This window comes from Pseudonaja textilis, chromosome 2, assembly GCF_049901715.1.
Source record: "Pseudonaja textilis isolate UNSWEBS1 chromosome 2, rPseTex1.2, whole genome shotgun sequence".
NCBI classification, from domain to species: Eukaryota; Metazoa; Chordata; class Lepidosauria; order Squamata; family Elapidae; genus Pseudonaja; species Pseudonaja textilis.
In genome coordinates this window covers 246,684,675-246,706,549 of record NC_141991.1, presented here as the reverse complement: position 1 = coordinate 246,706,549, position 21,875 = coordinate 246,684,675, and the positions used below count along the sequence as shown (strand labels likewise).

At 42.8% G+C, this 21,875-nt stretch overlaps 1 protein-coding gene across 10 annotated transcripts in view; it reads right to left on the bottom strand.

The window, feature by feature from the left end:
- Positions 1 to 21,875, bottom strand: part of DYM (dymeclin) — a 245,106-nt gene that overhangs the window by 115,281 nt on the left and 107,950 nt on the right. For all 10 annotated transcript variants that reach the window (XM_087927522.1, XM_087927523.1, XM_087927518.1 and 7 more), the window contains exons 10-14: positions 20,198 to 20,380; positions 16,845 to 17,023; positions 15,518 to 15,643; positions 9,877 to 9,990; positions 6,838 to 6,932 (exon numbers count right to left, since the gene is read on the bottom strand). In XM_087927522.1, the coding sequence (XP_087783648.1) occupies positions 6,838 to 6,932; positions 9,877 to 9,990; positions 15,518 to 15,643; positions 16,845 to 17,023; positions 20,198 to 20,380 (697 nt within the window). The remainder of the gene's footprint in view (positions 1 to 6,837; positions 6,933 to 9,876; positions 9,991 to 15,517; positions 15,644 to 16,844; positions 17,024 to 20,197; positions 20,381 to 21,875) is intronic.

The following is a 21,875-nucleotide window of genomic DNA, read 5'->3' as shown; positions in this document are numbered from 1 at the left end:
GCTGGGTCGTATTTTTTTTTTTGAGCCCCGAAAAAAATGGCTAGGCCGTCTTTTCGGGGGTGACTTAATTCCCCCCCCCCCTTGCATCTTCGGGCGGGCGACGATGGCTTGGATGTTGACCTCGGCGTTGGTGGGGCACTTCGTATCGGGGTCAACGCAGGCAACACCATATCTGGGTGTGCAACAAAAGTACTTCCTAATGGCAAGCCCCCCCCCACCATTCCCCCCCCCATTTCGCATGTTTTAATATAGGCCTTAATTTGGGGGGAGGGGCTTAATTTCATTTCATGCCTATAAAACATGCTGGGACTTCCTATTGGGGGAGGCCGTATTGTTGGAGAAACAGGGTATGATATAAGGTGCAATGAAGGGTTAACATACACAGATTAGTATGGGGCCCCTATGCTCGTGGTGCCCATGGGCAAGTGCCCATCTGGTCCACTGCTATCATGTCTCCCTTAGCCCTTTTTTTTTTCACTCGACTAAACATATCCAGTTCCTGCAACCATTCTTCATATGTTTTAGTCTCTATCAATTTCTATTTATAATCTATCTCTACCTCTCACTGCTTTTCTTCCCAGCAAACACTTTAAAGTCAGGTAATGTTATTTCATTATAATACATTCTTTGGGGGCTGCCCAATTCAGACCAAGAACCAAAGGCCACGGATTAAGCCTGTGTTGCATCATTACGCCAATGCTGTGACCTGCATACTTGCATCAAACTAGGGCTACTAATACATAAGAGGCACATTTAATTGATGATATCTTCACATATGCTGTCAATTTGATATCATTACAGTTTGCTGTGAATGCCCCTGTAAAGAATTACAGCTATTCGCACAAGATGCCAATTCTGTTATAATGGAGCATGAGCAAATTAAGACCTATTTTAGACAGTTTTAAGGGGTTACCAACGCAGGAACTATCTTACTAATCTACTATCATAAATCAGAAAAAAATCTCTTGAAATCAGACCAGGAAATAAAGCTAGGAAATTAGGTATCTGATTACAATCTTAAACTGTCTAGAAGGAAACGATAGCTCCAGCTGATGAAAGCCACTAAGAGATCCAAGAAACCCAGTAGGAATACATTTTCTCCATTTACTCCTTTGCACAGATCATTCATTAAGGTGCTCGCTGCTCTAAGCCCAGATGGACAAAGCAAAGATGGACAGAAACTGCTTGGAGATGAAAGATTTCATCATGGCTACCTCTCTTTCGGTACCATAACGAATGTCCCTTAGGCTTAGGGCAAAAGATCACACTGAGATATTATCTGCTACAGTTTAGCCAGTACAAACAAAATAGCAATAGCACTTAGACTTATATATCACTTTACAGTGCTTTACAGCCCTCTCTAAGCAGTTCACAGAGTCAGCATCTTGCCCCCAGTAATCTGGGTCCTCATTTTACCCACCTCGGAAGGTGTCAACCTTGAGCCTGGTGAGATTCAAACTGCCAAATTGCAGTCAGCCGGCAGTCAGAAATAGCCTGCAATACTGCATTCTAACCACTGTGTCATCATGGCTCATCATTTATCCAAAGATATCTCATCATGTTTTCTTTCATAATTGTGGGTTCTTTCATAATCTAAGCCTCTTGTCAATTCATAAAATATTTCTATGGTTGTTTTCAAGTTGCCAACAGAAAGGGAGGGCGGGGGGGGGGGAGGCAAGGAGTTTGAAAGAGCAGTGAGGCAGCTTGGAAATTGAAAGTGCATCCCACACATAGTTTTTCAGAGACAGTAATTAGGTGCAAAAAACTGGAAATGTGATTGATGACTCCTGGCTATGGATGTGTCCCATTGGAGAATATAAATTATGATATACCCAGGGGGTAGGGGAAAGCAGGGTCAAGGGTGACAATGAATTATTGGCTACACCCAGATAGTGCCGGACATGTTAACTCCCAATAAATCCTTCGAAGTTTTGTAAGTTTGGCTCGAGACTCATGATTTAAATGGGGTAACTGCCAGAATCCTGACACCTCCCATTCTATTAAAAAAAGATAGCAGTCAAGAAATTAAATAGCCCTGCATTACATACATGTTAGGGGCACGAAGGCAATTTTAAAGGCCCGGTCATTCAAAGGTCCATGCTATCTATCAGCAATCCTGCACTATAAAGGCACAAGGGCCCCTTATTTTTCTCTCTAGGGGTAGCCCTCAACTTACGACCACAACTGAGCCCAAAATTTCTGTTGTTAAGTGAGATGTTTGTGAAGTAAGTTTTGCCCCATTTTATGACCTTTCTTGCCACAGTTGCTAAGTGAATCACTGCAGTCGATAAAGTTAGTCACACAGTTGTTAAGTGAAACCGGCTTCCCCTTTGATTTTGCTTGGTTGCAAAAGGGGAATCCCATGACCCTGGGACCCAGCAACGGTTGTAAGTATGAACCTGTGTCCAAGTGTCCGAATTTCGATCACATGATCGTGGGAAATGCTGCAAAAGTGTGAAAAATGGTCACGAGTTCACTTTTTTTCAGCGCCGTTGTAACTTTGGTCACTAAATGAGCCATTGTAAAGACGAAGATGACCCATGTTCGATATTTCTCAACCTTGGTGACTTTAAGATGCGTGGACTTCTTCCCCGGCCGGCCTTCCTACCTCAAACGTTGAGAAACACTGCTCTATTGAGAATGCCAGGCAGAAACGATGGCTGCAGCCTGTGGTTTTTCTGAGAAAACGTAATACGGCACTCTACAAAACTATATAAACACGAGAAAGACTTGCTACAGAAGTGGCAATGCTAAGAGAAACAAATACAGATTTTAGAGCTCAGAGTAAGCCAAGTGGGAACAAACATCCTGAAGAGATTTCTAGAGACTAAGCAAATACACTCACAGAGCCCTGTGGAAGGCATCAGGGACTGGCTGATTTCCTGCATCGTGATATAATGTGATTTTTGCACAGTTTTAGTTAGCACGATGTATGTATTGTGGTTTGCAAACTCTGCCTTTGTAGCTTTAATGCAACGAGGGTAGCCAACCACAACACCTGTTCAACAAAGCACAGTTGAAATACTTTACTTTTACTTTACTTTATTGTCACTGCACCTCGTACAACAAAATCAAACACCAGATCTTCAGTGCACATCATGACCATGACCATGACCATGAAAATAAACGCAAACACACAACCTTCACCCTTCACACATTGAACTGGAAACCCCCAACACCGCACCATACAGCAGAATTCAAAAGAGCTACTGCCCTGGGATAGAAGCTGTTTTTCAGCTTATTTGTCCTTGTTTTTATTATCCTGTACCATCTGCTAGATTGTAATAGTTCAAAAAAAAGGGGTTCCCAGGATGAGATGGATCTTTGAGACTGTTTGGAACTTTCTTAAGGCAGCAGGAGCTACAAAGCTCTTCCAAAGAGGGGAGAGAGCAACCCATGATCCTCTGGGCAATGACGTTAACCCTCTGGAGCGCTTTCCTATCTGCCCCTGTGCAACTGGCAAACCATACAGAGGTGCAGTATGTTAAAATGGTCTCTATGGTGCAGCGGTAGAAGGTCACCAGCAGTTTTTCATTCAGTTGTTGTTTCCTGAGAAATCTCAGGTAGTATAATCTCTGCTGGGCCCTTTTGACCAGGGCTGCAATGTGGGCACCCCAGATAAAGGTAATCCGTGATTTACGAATGGTTGCTTAGCGACTGCCTGAATTTAGGGTAGACTTCCCTGGGAATATTTATGGCCTGGATTCACAGGTTACCATGATTGACATTCTCCCAGTCATGTGACCTCTCTTTAGACACCTGGCAAATGGCTATTTGCCGCATCCTGTGGTCATGTGACTGTGTTTTACGATGTTTTTGCAGAAAAAGAGCATTGAGTTCCGGTTTTCGGAAAAAAACCTCGCCCATTGGTTCATTTAACAATTGCGCCAAAATTTTAGATTTTAACATTTGGTGGATCATGTAGGTCAGGGGTCTCCAACCTTGGCAACTTTAAGCTTGGAGGACTTCAACTCCCAGAATTCCCCAGCCAGCTTTGAGATCCCTGATGTAGGTGACCCAGTTTAGGATCATCATGAATTATGACTATGATGGGCAGGCCGTAACTCAAGGACTCCTCATGTAGTTGGTGAACCCAATTGGTTTTTCAAGAGTTTCAGCCCACAATGTTTATTTTTCAAGAGTATTCTAACTACCAGCCTATACCAAAACGCTACCACTGCTCCAAGGAAAAGCTCTTTCCTGAGAGAGCATATTGTTGGGAGGGTTTGCTTGGTTGAAAAAACAAAGGTCTCCAAACTTGACAAACTTGAAGATTGGTGGACTTCAATTCCCAGAATTCCCCAGCCAGCATTTGGAGATTGGAGTATGGAGACTCCTGGTTTAAAGCAAGGAATAGGATTCAACTGTTAAGAGGAAGTCTAGCCACATGTGTGGTAGGGAAACAATGGCCTGAAAGCATTTGCTTCTGTAACTGGCAAGGCTTAATAAACAGGACAAAAGTTAAGAATGAAAGACAGCCAAGTGGTCAAAGGCGGGGGGGGGGAGGGAGGGGGGGAACAGGAGGGAGGGAGGAGAGAGAGAGAGAGAGAGAGAGAGAGAGAGAGAGAGAGAGAGAGAGAGAGAGAGAAAAGGTTGACAGCAAGATCTGGGATGCAAGCATTTAAAATTTCTACAATATGCAAATAGATCTGTGTGTTTTGTTTATTCATTAGCATATTGGTCTTGCTGCAGGAGGACAGCTATTTATTTATTTATTTGTTAGATTTATTTGCTCCTGCTCTCACCGTGGGGCTACTCCGAGCAGCTTACGACAGTAAAGTGGGGGGAAAATGACAACAAATATCACTTAGCAATAGCACTTAAACTTATATACCGCTTTACGGTGCTTTTACAGCCCTCTCTTAAGCGGCTTCACAGAATCAGCCTCTTGCCCCCAACAATCCAGGTCCTCATTTGACCCACCTCGGAAGGATGGAAGGCTGAGTCAACCTTGAGCCTGGTGAGAGTCGACCTGCCAAATTGCAGGCAGCCTGCAGTACTGTACTCTAACCACTGCGCCACCGTGGCTCATGTAAATGTAACAATAGCAAAGGAATAAAGTAATAAAAACAACCAATGGAAGCACAATAATATGAAATTTTAAAAAGAGGGTGGGAGTGGGAGCAGAAAGCACAGGGAGGTGATGTGGGGTCAGCTAATTAATCCAGTAGCCACCTCCAATGATGTACTCCCTTATTGGGTGCCTGTACAGGAGATGGCTAGGCTGAGCCCGAGGGAGGGATCAAATGCGTCATCAGCCTCGAGTCCCTTTGTGTCCACAAGAGCTGTAAGACCAGCCCACCTTAAATTCCATTGATTCTTATCTATTGTCAACTCGCTTTGACCGTTTAGTAGTTCAGATTCTTGTCGAGAGCTTTAGCGTTTAATAAACTACATATTCGGATAAACCGCCTGGAGTCCTGATTTCCTTCTCTTGAAAGTCCCTAGGCCAACATACAGAGCCAGGTCTCCAAGTCCTTGAGAAAGGATTGAAAGGTGGAGGGCAAACCTCACCTGGGAGGGGAGCAGGATGGATAGGATATATTACCTACCTTTTTTTTATTATTGCAAATGATTTTTTATTGTTTTCCACCAGTACAAATCATATTTACATTTTCAACAGCATTTTGCATCAACATACAAATTTATCATATATTTTCTATCATCTATTCATATACCTCATCAATAATTATCCTTACATGCTTGTTATTAATATCAATCTTTATCTATTTTACATATCTATATATCATTTTCTTAAGGATTCTTCTATGTAATCTTCGCTTTTCATTCCTTGTCTCTATTTTCTAACCATTCGTACCATCTGTGCCAAATTGAATCATAATCAGATTCTATTTTCCTTCATTTTTAATGTAAGCATATCCATTTCTGCACAATCTGTTATTTTATGTAAGATTAATTCTTCTGCTGGAACGTGAGGTCCTTTCCACGTTTGCGCATAAGCTATTCTAGTTGCTGTTAGAATATGTAAGATTACGTATTTTATCTTTTTCGGATATTGGTCTTTGATTATCCCCAATAGATAGAGTTCCGGTCTGAGTTCAACTTGATATCCCGTAATTCCTTGTATCCAATCTTTGATTTTGGTCCAATCTATCTATCTTTTTTTTAACTGTGAAGGTGAAGTTTCCTAGATCAAGGACGCAGTGATATTCAAGCAATGGACTAAGCTAAGGAACTCTGAATTTTGGGAATTCCACGTTAAGAAGATGAATTGTTCAGGCAAGTTGCATTAATTTCTCCGAGTTGTGAGTCACACGGACACCCCTGTATTGGCACACGGCAACAGTTGCACCATGCGGGTCTAGTGAGGAATTTAATATGCACAAAATAATTGTGGACACTGCCTGGCTTCCCAAAGCAGATTTACAGGGATGGATTTCCTTGGCTGGCAAATCACATAAAGAAAATCCCTCAAAAACAACTGAATTTTTAAATATTGAGAAGGGACATCACGCAGCTTCATCAATCCACATACAATACTTCATATAATCACAAATAACTGCTATCGTAGAACCCTTGTTTCATAGGCATCTATAACAATCACACTTATTTCATGTAACTCAATAATATATTCATTTATTCAGTACTGACTTAAGCATCTCTTTTTCCTAGCACGTTTACCCCTTCCTTGCTTTTTCTCAGAGTAAGCAATATTAATGTTTGCCATCCATACCATCCGTAAACATTTACTCTAGACGCCGTGAAGCTGAACAGAACCTCAGGGTCAATATTTAAATTTAGGGATTGGAGTCTCTCTTTCCTGCAGAACTGAAAACAAAACTTAGTGGAATTATTCTGTACAAGACTTGCATTTACCTGATGATTCTCTGCGCGGCATACTGATGAAGGGAGCGGAACTGTGCGGACATGTTGGCTAGAGCTGCCAGGCAATTTGTATGAAGGTATTTGTCCTGTTTGAGATGAGATGGGGGAAAAAAACACAGACACACACACACACATCAGATTATCCTTCCTGCACACTGCAAGGCCTGTCAAAAGGAAATAATTTGCTAGTCTTTTCTGTTTACTGGAGGCAGAGTTGCAATAAAAACAAGGCAAGGCTGTGTGTTCTGATTTGAGGGCTCAGCCTCATTGATAGCTTAAGTCATCCTAGCTCAATAGGTTAATTGTCTTTTATGGAGGAGTTGCTAAGTTCATTAGTGCTGATCAAAATTTAAAAGTAAAGTAGCTCTTCTTATATTTCAAGATTTAATTGTTTACTTTATTTGGAAATGAGCTTACCTCCCCCGAAAAATGTAGGCTTATATTTCCCATATTACTTACAAACTGATACACAATATTCCACATAAAAGAGGTTCACTTAAACTAGTACTATAGAAGTCACTTTCTGAAACATAAAATCCCATATAAAATACTATTCCATAAACTTCCCACCACAATGCCATCAGGTTTACTGTTCGTCATGCCCCTGGTGGAGACTGGCTCTGAGGGAGAGGAGGAACAGCGGACAGGGAGTGGAGATGTGCCTCCAGGGGTTGTGGAGGAGGCTGGGGAAGGGCAGAGGCCGGCTGAGCAGTTAGAGGAGGACCCAGGCCCATCCCCTCTCCATCCTAGGGCACGTAGGGAGGAGAGGATAAGGGAGAGGTGTGGTCTACTCGGGAAGAGAGGGCCTTGATCCTCTTCATGGGCTGCAGCTGTGACAACTGAATAAGAGTACAGACCTGCGAACGGGCAAACGCTGGAAACAAAGCCTGGAAATATCTCTAGTTTATGGTTCCTCTCTTAAGTTTAGCATCCTTCCCAGTGTGTGTTATCTATGGAGGTCCTCCAGCCCTTATCTTGCCTGGTTTGTGTTGCTTTTTTCCTTCTTCATGTAACTGTGTGGGAGTTTTTTTGTCTTCTGTCAAAGTTATTCGGAGCTTGGAAGCAAAGTGAAGGAATAAAAGGGGCTTCACCTGTTTTCTGTGACTGTGTTTGTTTTGTATCCCACCCTGGGTCATCACACTGTTGTACAGGTAGCTGTCAACTTACTACTGTAATGGAGCCTGCTTATTCTGCTTGTAAGTTGTGACAGCCGTAAATCGAGCTGCCCACATGATTGGCACAATTTTATCATCCATTTTTGATGTCATTTAGTGAACCAATGGTTTGTTATGGGCTGGTTTTGCCCAAAACCAAAAGTAGGAGTCCTGAGTAGAATGCAGTATTGCAGACTAACTCTTCTGATTGCCAGCAGTTCGATCCTGACTGGCTCAAGGTTGACTCAGCCTTCCATCCTTCCGAGGTGGGTAAAATGAGGAGCCAGATTGTTGGGGGCAATAAGTTGACTTTGTAAGCCGCTTAGAGAGGGCTGGAAAGCACTGTGAAGTAGGATATAAGTCTAAGTGCTATTGCTAAATGTCATTTTTTGAATAAAACCATCATAAAACGCGATCACGTGACCAGGGACACTGCAAAGATTGTAAATGTGGGCCATTTGCCAAGTGTCCAAACTGCAGTCAGGTGACTGCGGGTTGGGTGGGAGGGCAGCCATCGGAACTTTGAATTTGGGTCATAGGTACCCTCCCCCCCAAAAAATGTCTGTCATAGCATTGAATGGTCATGATCAATTGTTTGTCAAAAGTCTACCTGTATAGCATTATAAAGATGACATCGATAAAATTATGCCAGCTCTGTTCCCAAGGGATAAATATATATTTTATCTTTAATAATAGCCTGATGACAACTGGAAGTGGCTCAAACAAACACCTCCCTAATTCACTGAATTCTAAGTAGTAGTAGTAATAGTAGTAGTAGTAAGCAATAGCAATCACACACTTATATACCGCTTCACAGTGCTTTACAGCTTTCTCTTTCAGAGTCAACATATCGCCCCCAACAATCCAGATCCTCATTTTACCCACCTCAGAAGGCTGGCAGGCTGAGTCAACCTTGAAGCCAGTTAGGATGGAACCCCTGGCAGTCGGCAGAATTAGCCTGCAATACTGCATTCTAACCACTGCGCCACCACAGCTCCTAACTGAGGTACAGCTCAATCAGACTTAGAATCGTAAGGCTGGAAGGGACCACAGAGCTCTTCTAGTCCAATCTCCTGATCAAGCCAGGAGGCCTTAGACCAACACAGGCAATGGTTGTCCAGTTTACTCTGTTAATGCCGCACGGAAGCTTCCAGAAAAAGAAAGCGAATCCTCATAATCTGGTAAAAGATTCCGATTGTTTTTATTATAGCCCCTCGCAATAAAAGTAGTTTTGGCCTTTGCCATGGAGTTGATTTCTCGGTCTGGTCCCCCTAATGGGACTGACAATTGTTCAGATGACAAACCTTTACTTTAGCCATTATTGTTACTTTGCAGCAAAGACAGGAGTATGGCTCCTCACCAGACAGCACAACCCACTCTGCATGTTGCAGGCCTAGTTGTGTAAGATAGCTTTGTCGTATTTGATGAGAAAGGAAAAAAAAAGTTGCTAAAGTTTGAGCGTTTGTATTTTTTTTTTTACTTCTTGATCAACTCTGGTGTTTTGGTTACTAACCCCATATTTTCTTCTTCATTTGAATTTATTTCAACTCGCTGGAGCAGGGGTGGGGAACTATGGTCCCTTAATGAGCTATGGACTTCAACTCCCAGAATTTCTGAGCCAGCTGGCTTGTGAATTCTAGGAGTTGAAGTCCATAGGTCATAAAGCGGCCACCCCCTGCTCTAGAGTAATACAACACTGGGGTTTCATTTGAGATCTCTTTCTCTCTTAGTTCTTCCAAAAAAAGAGAGAAAAATCCGCAGGCTTTTACTGTTTCGTGAAGGAATGCAGCCTTAGCTTTTGTTAGGCACTTTGGTTGCCACTGCAGAAAATGAAATATCTATTCTACTTGACATAAATCCCAGCTACAAAACTTACCCTCGTCCTTGTCATATTGTACTGAATGGTCCTTATTACGACAAGAATCAGAAGACTCCCCAGTGAAATTTCTGTTAGCACCCGTTCTGAGTACCAAGTAATATTTTTCAAGATCTGGAAAGAGAGAGAAGAAACACAACGTATTAACCTTGTCAAGCGAACGTCATGCTCTCAATTCAGAATCTATTTCCCAAAGTAGAGAAATGGCGAAAGAAACCTTTAGCACGATCTATTCCAACGTAAAATATTTAGAATTTTTTTTTTTTAAAAAAAACCACCCTCTTTGAAGACATGGAGGCCTGACAGACATAGAAACCTCTCCCGCAGGGAAGAATTCTAATGAAAAGCATGACTGTGTTGGTTTGTTTAGTGGAACTGTTTGAATAAGAGTGAATCGAATTGTGTTATACCATCATCAGAAGGCCAGCCAAAGCTGGGCAAAGGCAAACTAATCGTGTTTTCCACTTTCCTACTTGGAGTCTAGGGGGACCTCAAATCGTACATCTGCTTCTGTACCGCTGCAGCTAACAGAGAACAAGATGGCTTCCGAAAAAACAGTCACATCTTATTGAGAGTCAATCTTTCACGGGTTTTTCCCGTATCTTTATAGCCTCCGGGCAACTTAAAAGATCACGTTTCCTAAAATATCTTTCGCTTGGCCCGAAGTGTAGAAGTATATCTGACAATACTTTCACCCTGAACGGAAGATGCCTTCCAGCAGCTTCACCTAGACATTAAGATGCAGGAAAGAGAGAGCGGGAGGGAGGGAGGGAGGAAAGAGAGGGGGGAGGAGTAGAGAGAGGGAAGGGGAGGGCAAAAAGGGGGAGGGAGTGAAAGAGGGGGGGGGGGAGAGTGGGAGGGAGAGAAGGAGGTTGGGAGAGGGAGAGAGGGGGAGAGAGGGAGAAAGAGAGGGGAGGGGGAGAGGGAGGGAAGGCAAAAGGGGAGGGAGAGAAAGTGGGAAGGAAAGAGAGCAGAAGGGAAGGAGATAGAGGGAGAGAAGGAGGTTGGGAGAGGGAGAGAGGGGGAGAAAGAGAGGGAGGGAAGGTGAAATTGGGAGAGGGAGGGAAAGAGGGAAGGAAAGAGAGCAGGAGGGAAAGAGAGCAGGAGATAGAGGGAGAGGGGGAGAAAGAGAGGGAGGGAAGGTGAAATTGGGAGAGGGAGGGAAAGAGGGAAGGAAAGAGAGCAGGAGGGAAAGAGAGCAGGAGATAGAGGGAGAGGGGGAGAAAGAGGGAGAAGTATAGGGAGGGAGGGAGGGAGGGAGGGAGAGAGGGAGGGAGGGAGGAAGGAAGGAGGAAAGTGGGGGAGGGAGGGAAAGAGAGAGAGAGAGGGAAGGAGAGAGACAGAGAAATTTTACCCCTAGGAGCAAAAAAACAGATCAGCCTCTCTTTCCCTATTGTCAACCAGACTCACTCAGGATGGGCTGGAACTATAGCAACCCTTGGCTCTGAAATTCTAACTCTTGTAGGTGTCCCAAAATAAAACTATTATCTATGATATCAAATGTCATCAAGGAAGTTTAAAAAGGACCAGAAGGAAGACATTCACTACGTCCGAATCTTTTGGCACAGATCCGTCCAACCACAGCAATATATGAGGTCTGTGGTCTTTGCCTAGAAGAGCTCAATAGAATGGCCAGTCACTGGCCATTTAAGTCAGCAGCCCTTTAAGAAGACAATGGCCATTCCTCATCAGTCAGTTAGAACTGAAGAAGCTTCTTGGGTAAGAAGTGAAATGTCTTCAAAGTAATTAAAACAACAACAACAACAACCAAGTTGCCTTTTGGAAAAAAACCAGGGGTCTCCAACCTTGGCAACTTTGGCAACTAGTGGACTTCAACTCCCAGAATTCTTCAGCCAGCATGCTCTGGCTGAGGAATTCTGGGAGTTGGAAGTCCACCAGTCGTAAAGTGGCCAAGGTTGGAGACCCCTGCTCTAAACCATTTGTGATCCATTTCACACGTGCTTCTTTTCCTCCGCTCACTGTCCTGCCAAGCTTGGAATTGACAATTTGCTCGTTTCTGCCGGGCCTACTTGCAACCTCTTGGAATCTACCATACCTACTTGGATCTCAGGCACCTTTCTGTGGGGTTCTGAAGGATCAGGTGATAGAAAGGATGTACAGATGAGGCTCTGGGGATCAGAGGAAGGGCCACAGGTGGAGATAGGACCCAGGTGTGTGGATGGAATGGAGGTGAGAGTGAGGAATATGGATTCTGAAAAGAAACATTTTCTCTTGTCTTCGTTTCTCTGCCTTGAGACAAAGACTTAAACAGCTTTTATTCCCCGCTGCATGGGTAGGAGGTGGGAGGAGAAGAGGAGTGGGGGTGGGGTTGCCTTAAGACAAAGAATTAAAACTGATTTTATTCTTCTCTGCAAAAGTACAGAGTAGCAGCGGCTGCACAGTCGTAGCTAGCAACTTCAGAAAACCACTGGCCAGGATATTAGACACAAGAATTGCTTGCTTATAAGAAGAAGAAAAAAAAAACCCAAAACCACATAGCTGGCACATGGAACTACAACACTTTGCAAGATACCCATGACCTGAGGTGAATAAGAGATGATGCGACTTTTAACTATTTAGCATAGCAAGCGTAAAGGTTTTGGAGGGCTGTAATCCAGATATCCAATCAATAGTACCTGTTATGCATGCACTATTAGGGGAAGGGCAAAGGGATATATGGGATCACCCTTTGACTATAAGAATTGCCGTAAGATTGTAATCAGGGCCTTGGTAGCTTTCAAAACCAGGCCCTTATATCTTGGTACTAAAATAAAATGGTATAATTTTGTATCACACCTTGTGTTTGGTGACTCATCGGCTTTGACACCAAATGAAGCCCAGTTTGGGGGACAACGGCTTCAATTTTTCTGCCGTCTGCCCCCCTTCCTTCTAGCCTCCACCAATCCTTGCTCGTCCCAAGAGACGCCGATTAATTTCAAAAAGGCACCATGATAATAAACAGCTCCGAATATATTAACCAGCACATATTTGCTTTACGTGCAAGAATTACAGGAAAGTTACCGTAAAAGAAAAGCCAGTTCACTCTTCTGGCATGGCTTGCTTTAATTTACCATCAGGCTGTAATTCACCAACAGATTTTACGTTCATTGAGCAAGAGAGGATAAACCTCAACAGTTAAAACTCTTAATGTGTGTTTAACTAAACATTTGACCAACTCTTGTTAATCCATGCTGACTGTGTGTTGCTGCTTAACAGATGAACATCAGAAATGTGCTGTTCTCACTCTTTTCAAGAGCGCCAGACGCTAGACTAATGAATCACCAGCGCACGATGAGCTAGCCTCTGCTCACACACCATGTCTGTGACAATGTCTTCCCTTAAAAGATTTGAGGAGGGAAAGATGTAGCATTTGCTTTTCAGCTTAGTTAAAATGATTCTGAAAAGGTAAGCAAAGGAGGAAGAGTTGATAATACTATGGAAGGTAGGATAATTATATTTGTGTGTTTCCCTGAAAATAAGACCCAGCTGGAAAATAAGACCTAGCATTTTTCAGGAGGCTTGTAATATCAGCCCTTCCCCAAAAATAAGCCCCAAATTCAGATGCTTGTCAACTGGCTTCTACTTATGATGTGCAGTGTCCCATAATCACCTTTTGGGACCTTCTGACCAGCCAAATCAATGGGGAAGCAGGATTCACTTAACAACCGTGTTACTAACTTAACAACTGCAAAGATTCACCTACCAGCTGTGGCAGGGAAGGGCATAAAAAGGGGCAAAGCTTACTTAACGACCGTCTTGCTTAGCAATGGAAATTTTGAGCTCAGCTGTGGTTTAAGTCGAGCATCACCCATAATCAGTGATTCGTGAAATGGTACCTACCAAAATTTATCTAAGCTCTCAATCAATAAATGGGGGGTTGTGAAACCCACCAGAGGAAAATACATTCAAGGCAACAAAATAGGAGGGCGTGCTACAAAAAGGAGAATGGAAAATACAGCCTGAATAATGGATTGCTTTTTTATTTTTCCTCTTTTTGACCATAGGACAAAAGCTGATTCCATCCAAAGGTGCTTAAAATAAACAGAGCAGTTTCTGGAGAACCTTCGCTCATTGCTAGTCTTTCCAAAAAAAGGAATTTAAAAAACAAAAACAAAAGGAGCTTAGAGACATATACCAAATTTCATCCCAATATGCTGTAGTTCCGCTCATCTGCATAATGTTTATTTATTTTTTCCCCCTTTAAAACAGGTACGATATTGAAACATCTGGTCATTTTCTGTTCATTCCCACTATGAAAAGCACCTAACAAAATGTTAACAGACAATCCAGTTGTCTGTTCAATTATTCCATCTATAAATTCTCATGTCTGGTGGATTATTTGTAAGCTTCAATGGGGCAAAATGCTGCATTGCTGGGTGATCATTTCGGAACCAATGAACCTCAGATTGGCCAATTTACAAATTGCATCCAAAATCCAGGTGCTCTGACTCCCAGAGGATTGAAAGGTGGCAAAGCAGTGGCTGCTTTCAGTGCTTATACACCACTGTGGTCATTCATGTGATCATCATGTCCAATGCTCCCTGCCAGCTTCCTACCAGGAAATTCCATGGGGAAGCCTTCAGGAAGTCGAAGGCCACTCTCACTGTTTTTTTGCCTGTCTGTGGTCATTCCGTTTCTCTGCTTAAATAAGGAAATATTTCTGAAACAATGACCCAAGAGGTCACAGGTTGTCTAGTTAAACAATAAGAGCAGAATACACGGCTAGAATATAGCAGTGGCACTTAAGAGTTATATACCACTTTATAGTGCTTTACAGCCATCTCTAAGCGGTTTACAGAGTCAGCCTATTGTCCTCCAACAATATGGGTTCTCGTTGTACCAGCTTCAGAAAGATGGAAGGCTGAGTCAACCTTGAGCCGATCAGGATCGAACTCCGGGCAGTTGGCAGAATTAGCTTGCAACGCTGATTCTAACCATTGAGCCAGCACGGCTCTCTATAGAAGGACTATGATATTAGTTCCATTAATCCAATGTTTTTATAATCAGTAAGATTTTTTTTAATTGCTCTGGATTAGTGTTATTAATTTTGGGTTTTTCCCCCCTTAGCAATCTTTTTATACTATTACTTGGATGGTATTCTTAGCTCTCTACATTTTCCAGTTTTATTTCAAAATAAAATACAATATGACACATAAAGAGAGGAATAGCGCTCTCTAATTCCACCTCAACAAGGTTTTCAACAATCCAAATATAACCCATCAGTCTTGCATTTCGTAAGTGATGTAAAGTTGCCTTTGAAATCAAAATAATGTAAGCTGGTCATGACTAATTTTTTCAGTGGAACAATCAACTTTGTATTGTTGCTTTTGCAACTGTAGTCACAACGAAGCATAGATTGCAAAAAGCAAAAAGCTTTTTGCAAAAGGCTTGCAAAAATTCTTTTCTTTCAATGTGTTTTTAATTAATGCTGTTTAAAAGTAATGAGTACACCCGAAAAGTATTTGGAATAAAAGCTGCAAGAAGAAAAGTAAATGAGAACCCGTTAAAAAAAGCTCTATTGAGAAAATAGACATCCAACTCACGCATAAAATTTTACATTCCTCTTCATTAAGAAAGACATTTGCTCATTATTTTGTGTTCAATTAATCATGCCTGCCTTCTGAATATATATATAACTTACCACTTCATGAATGGATTGATTGAAGCCATCATCTTCAGTAAGGATTAACAAAATTATCAGTGCCATATAAACGTGATGTGAATTCCTTTCTTCAACATGATAAAGAATCTCAAGAATTGGCAGAACCTCAAAAAGGAAAAAAAATAGAGATAAGTGTAAATTCATATTAGGATGATTGAGACAAAAAAAAATCCAGGTTTTAATATTCTCCTGATTTTATCTAAAAACTTTGTCTAGTGGTTAACACACCAGGATAGAAACCAGGTGACTGGGAATTCTAGTCTTAGGCATGAAAGACAGCTGGGTGACTTTTGGCCAATTATCCTGAAGGATAAGTCTGATAAACACACACCTTTATCTTCCTTGAAATGCTGCCAACGACTAAATTTTCAATTAGTTATACAAGGCCAAACAGAGCACAAATTCAACACCAAGCTTCAGGTTTCAAACCGACCAGTACGAACAAAGTTGCTTCCGGCAAAGGTTCACATCCCTTTGCTCCTCCTTTATTTCTTATGGGAGGGCCAATCACCTCCAAGCATTACTCCCGAGTTGCCCCTTTTGTCTTAACTGTTCTTGTTTTCTGGCAGCTCTGTGCATGCGCGTACTGGGAACAGGCTCCCCTTGTTCCTCTGCCTCGCTGCTGTCAGATTCTGGAGGCTCTGGAGTCGGCATATAACTCTCAGATGGCCCTGGCCCCATCTCTGTATGGGATGCAGGACCCTCATCTGAGTCCTCTCCAGACTCCAGGACTGGTCCATGTTCCTCCCCACTGTCCGACTCTGCTGCCATCTCCGCAGGCTACCAGTGGACCACAACAATTGCCTCCAACAATCTGGGTCCTCATTTTACCCACCTCAGAAGGATGGAAGACTGAGTCAACCCTGAACCGGCCAGAATCAATGCTGGTTACAGGTATAGAAAGAGTTATCTGCTAGATACATATTCCCTATTTCTTTCAAGAGCTCAAGGTGGCTTACACTGCGATCTCCATTCATGAAACCATATAATCTAATCCTAATCTGTGAAATGGGTGGCCTAAAGACACCAAATGAGATTTGATGGCTGAGAAGGGACCAGAGTCTTGATTCCCCCTAGTCATAACCCAACTCCTTACCCAGCATTCTCTAAAATCCCCACCTACCCTAAAATCCATCAGCTGCCACTGTTAGAATACCTACAATTACTTCATTCACACGTTTAGAGAAGCAGCTTCTCTCTAGTGTCTAGTTCTCTCAGCAATTCAGAAACCACCATTTCACAAGGGAGACTTCCATCCTGTTACATTTTTGTTTTGGATTAGTTACGCACAGAACAAAATACTTACCAGGTTTTCCATATCTGTCCGGGCCAACATATATGTTCGAACATTGCTGTTCTGGTGCAGAAGGGTATACAAGAGGAGCGTGGCATGGTCAGAATTCTGCTGCTCACATAATGTGGTGTACAAACTATTAAAATTGATCTGGAAAGCATGAGGAGTTGGTGAAGACAAAGCTGTGCTATCTGGAAGGAAAACAAACAACATGCAATCTGTTTGACTGATTTTTTTTTTGACTTTTCTTCCCATCTGGTCCCAACTGAACAAAGTTAACCTTCATGATGTGACTCAGTAGCCTTCAAACTGCAACCCCAAAGGCTTCGGCCTTGCGCTTTCCAGAGGCTCCGTCCATCATCGTAGGGCTTAGGGAGTCATTTTTTATTTATTGGCTCTGCATTCATAAGAGGGACTGATATGATTACAAATCACCTTACGTCAACAGATGGAAGAGTGATTTAAAATGCAGAATCTAATCTGTTTTCATTGAACTATCCTATAATCTTCTAAATGGCCAAGAACTGTGAATCTCCCAGTAAAGTTTTACAAGAAGCAGGACTGCCCAGTTTCGGTTAGGTCTGATTAAAGGCTATCAAGGAATAGAACTGATAGTGCTGATTAGCTGGAACAGCTGATCCAACTGGAAAAGGCAGCTTGTAATAGAAAGGCCAATGGACTGTTTCAGGCCAGGAGGGAACATGTGTTATCTCTCTGCAAGGATGTATTCTCAACTCCCTTAGATGCGAAACTAAAATACGCACACAGATAGAGAGAGCACTGATAGGAGAAATAAATTTGGTGGGAGGAATTGTTCCTGCAACAAATGAGTCGCCTCTGAAAACTGCCTCCTGCTCAACCATTTCCTACCAGGCAGAGCTAAATTCCTATCTTGATATCCAGATAGAGAGAAAAAAATTAAAAAGGGAAAGGAATTTATGGGGAAAATGAACCTAGGAAGACGTCTTTTCCAAACCACCAACTCTTCCTAAACATATGTTCACTCGTCATTCACCTTACGAGCAAGGTTTAAGTTTGAACACCGTGAAACTTAAAATGGACCTTTGGCCATTGGCCCAAGATAAGTCATGTTCACATACGTCAGTGAGAGTTGCTCTAAAACTGTTGTGGTAAGCCGGCAGCAGGTGTGGACAGCTGAGGAGAGCGAGGACTCAGATGAGGGGCCAGGATCATTAGGGAGTGGACTGCTGCCTTCAGAGATTGTGGGGGCTGGCAGCAGCGATGCGGAGGTTCCCGAGGAGCCTGTGCCAAGTGCAGGCAAGAGCACCTGCAGCAGCACAGGTGACTCAGGAATAAGGCTGCCAGGTAATGGCCCCTCCTTCAAGAAGATAAAAGCCAGCTGTGAAGCGAATGTTCTTTGCAGGAAGCAAAGACGTTTTGAAACTCCAGCCTCACGGACATTGCAGTATCTTAGTTGGTATTCGAAGACTCTTGTGTTGTGAAATATTTCTAGGTAAATATCTGTTATTCTTGGCAGCCTCGCATAGTTTTGGCGAGGCTCGTGCTTATCAAAGTTAATTAGTTTGCAGCAGCCTTTTAACCTGGGATTTGTAAGAATCATTAAAAGGTTTCTGTTCCCTTTGCTTCGTGTTTATTGGACAAGGGTTTTGGTGAGAACCAAAACAAGGGTGTCAAGCTCAAGGCCCAGGGGCTGGATCCAGCCCATAGGGTGCTTAGATCTGGCCTGCGGGGCTGCCATGGAAACAGCAAAGGACCGGCCCACTTTCTGCTTTTCATCTGAAGACAGTTGTAGAAGCTGAAGAAGCTTCTTGGATGACAAGCGAAACCTCTTCAAAGAAAAAAAAACAAGAAAGTCCAGTTGTCCCTTGCAAAAGCACCTTTGGGACAACCATGGCCTGGACAACGGAGAAACTTCACAGACATCAGTGGTAGACTACCACCAGACTAACTGATGATGTTACTTGCTTTGAGTTTCAATGAAACATCTGCAAGCAAACAACCAAGCTCAGAGAGCACCAAGGACCCCTCAAATTTACATCTATTAGAACCGTCATACAAAACCATGGCAACCATAAATAGGCCTAGAATTGATGCTCAGGGACTTTGTGCAAAAGTGACTGGACAGTGACATCTGCACTGAAAACTTCCTCTGGGGTTGACACATAGTGAATAACTTGCAGATGTGATATTTTTAGACTGTATCCCCTTCTTCTTAACTGCTGTCTATCAGATGCTTAGGGGAAAAACCACACTAGGTAGTGGTGTCAATTACAAGCATCTTGGATTTTCCTCCATTACGTATAAGCAGGAAACCCAGTTCCTTCGAATCATAATCATATTTTAATGACCCCATAATTCCTTGCGGGGTGGTGACTGAATGGAGCTGAGTGTTTACTGGCCGGATGCCCTTCCTGTTGCAGATGCAGATTTTTGTTCAGCTGATACATTCTCTTTGTGCCCAGAGAGAGAAATATCTGCCTCTACCTAGGATCGAACTCACAGCCTCCTGATTGTGAGGCGAGAGCCCTACCTCCAGGCCACCGCACCACGCAAACACAGTTCCCTTGAATGAATGCTGCGAATTCTTGGTGTGCTACCTTGTCCTGTAATAGCCACGGCATTCTTTGATAACTGCAGCTCCCGCATCAGAGATAGCTCTGCACATGGCAGTATAGCCCAATTCCAGGTCACCAATGTATGAATTGCTGTGTCCAGACTATAGAAATACTCATAGCTGCCAAGTGAAACTCATAGCTATGGAGGCAACTAGAGCCTCCGTTGATGGAGATTCAGATCTTGCCCAGATATAAGAGGCGGTGCAACTCATCCAGAGTGGACAGATCACATTTTTTTTTACATACAACCAACCAAAAAGTGTAGCTCAGTGGAGGAGTCAGAACAGACCTCTTACTTATGATGCTTTCCTTTAATCCAGGGGTGTCAAACACAATTTCACTGAGGGCCTTGTCAGGGTTGTGTCTGACCTCGGCGGGGCAGGGTGGGTGTGGCCAACTCGATGTCACTCGTGCGAGGGCACCTTTGGTGGCCCGAGTGCTCTGCCGGCAAAAAGGGGCTCCCAAGCTCCGTTTTCAGCTGCGATGGCTTCCGGCAGCGAAAACAGAGGTTGGGGGGGGCATGCAGCCTTCCCGAGCTCCATTTTCATTGGCAGAAGCATCACAGATTGGTCCTTTGCTGTTTTCAGGGTGGCCCCGTGGACCAGATCTAAGCACTCCCTCCGGCCGCGTCTGGCCACCAAGCCTCAGGTTTGACACCCCTGCTTTAACCCAGCTGTTGTTTAGCTCAAATTGATGAAAATCAAGAGACAGGTGTTATTTCCCAGAAAATTTTCACAGGAAGTTGGCACTTTCAAAACAGATACATACCTTGTGTGTTCTTGAAGGACACAACAGATTGTTTATAAGGGTTGGGTGTATCTGCAGCATCGGTGAGATTTACTAAGATGAGCAGCAACAACAGACTTTGATTAGCAAGAGGTGATGACTCTTCCTGCTGCGAAGCTCTCTTGCTTCCTACTCCTCCTAGTGTAAAGACCGTCCACAGACCAGCTAAATGAAGAGAGAGAGAGAAAAATATCTGTCTTACACTCCTCAAATCAATTTAGTTTAATACTTGAATGACATTTAAGCTTGAATGTAATTTGTAAAAATTAAGAACTGGTAAAAAACTTCCTGGAAGAAGCCAACAGCAGACTTTTTCGGTATTATTGCCAACATTACATGGATGAATCCAAGTAGTCATCAGGAATGAAGCTAAACTCAAAGAAAACCTGTTCTATACAAATTGAGACCAAATATATCACCTCCCTGATATGGATTACTGATCAGTAATAACCAAGAGCCAATATGGAATTCACCTGAACGTTAGGAGCATATGAACATCTTCTCTCTATATAAAAACGAAATACCACTCACGCATCATCACAAAATCTCCACAACCATAAAACCTACAAACTTGAAATTTGGCACGTTGTTCCTCTTGGCTTCTAGGTGCTCGCTAAGAAAGGATTTTTCAAAATAACCATCAGAGCATTAATATTTTGTGTATTATTATTATTATTAACACGCTCTGATGCTAAGGAGTTCTACTCCCTCTCCCCACCTGAAAAGAAATCTCTTCCAAATGCAAAACACAAGCAGGGGAGAGGAGTCGGTTTAAGTTTCAGTTTCATAGCAGCAACCAGCTTTACTACATAACAGTTGAGCTTAGCCACATGCGGGCTCCTTGCTGTCTCTTCATGCTCACACAGCAAATACTATTTCAGTTTCCAAAAAGCCCTCAACTCTCTCACACACTGACAGGACGCTAGCTAGATGAATGCCGATGGATGCTGGTAGGCAGAGGCAGAATTCCCCCCACGCCCTTATTTTCCTCCCCCAAAACTAAGCCCGACCACATAGTTTCGTAGCGAAGCATGGGTATCGGGCTAGTGTTAAATAAGTAATTAAGTAGGCATGCAACCTACATCCACAACCAAGTCATTATATTACGTGAGAATACCATATCTGTAACTTTTAAGCTTTTATTTGGGGGAGGGGGCTCAGTTCCAAAGCTGACCAAACAGAAGACACTACGCCCCAAATTAAATGCTGAATATTGCTTCAATACATGGCATTACGAGACTCCTCATTCCATAGCACAGTTATAAGCTCACCGCTGCCTCCTTAAATTAAGACCCTCAATTCTAAACTGCAAGTTTCAAAACGAAGAAAGTGGCCTATCATTTATAAGGCCAGAGATGAACATAAGACAACTCTCTGGATGATGCCATGATTACAGTGAATAAAAAAGAAGTGAAGTGAAGTGAAGTGAAGTGAAGTGAAGTGAAGAGAAGAGAAGAGAAGAGAAGAGAAGAGAAGAGAAGAGAAGAGAAGAGAAGAGAAATTATGGAATGGAATGGAATGGAATGGAATGGAGTGGAATAGAATAGAATAGAATAGAATAGAATAGAATAGAATAGAATAGAATAGAATAGAATAGAAAATATGGAATGGAATGCAAGAATGGAATGGAATGGAATAGAATGGAATAGAATAGAATAGA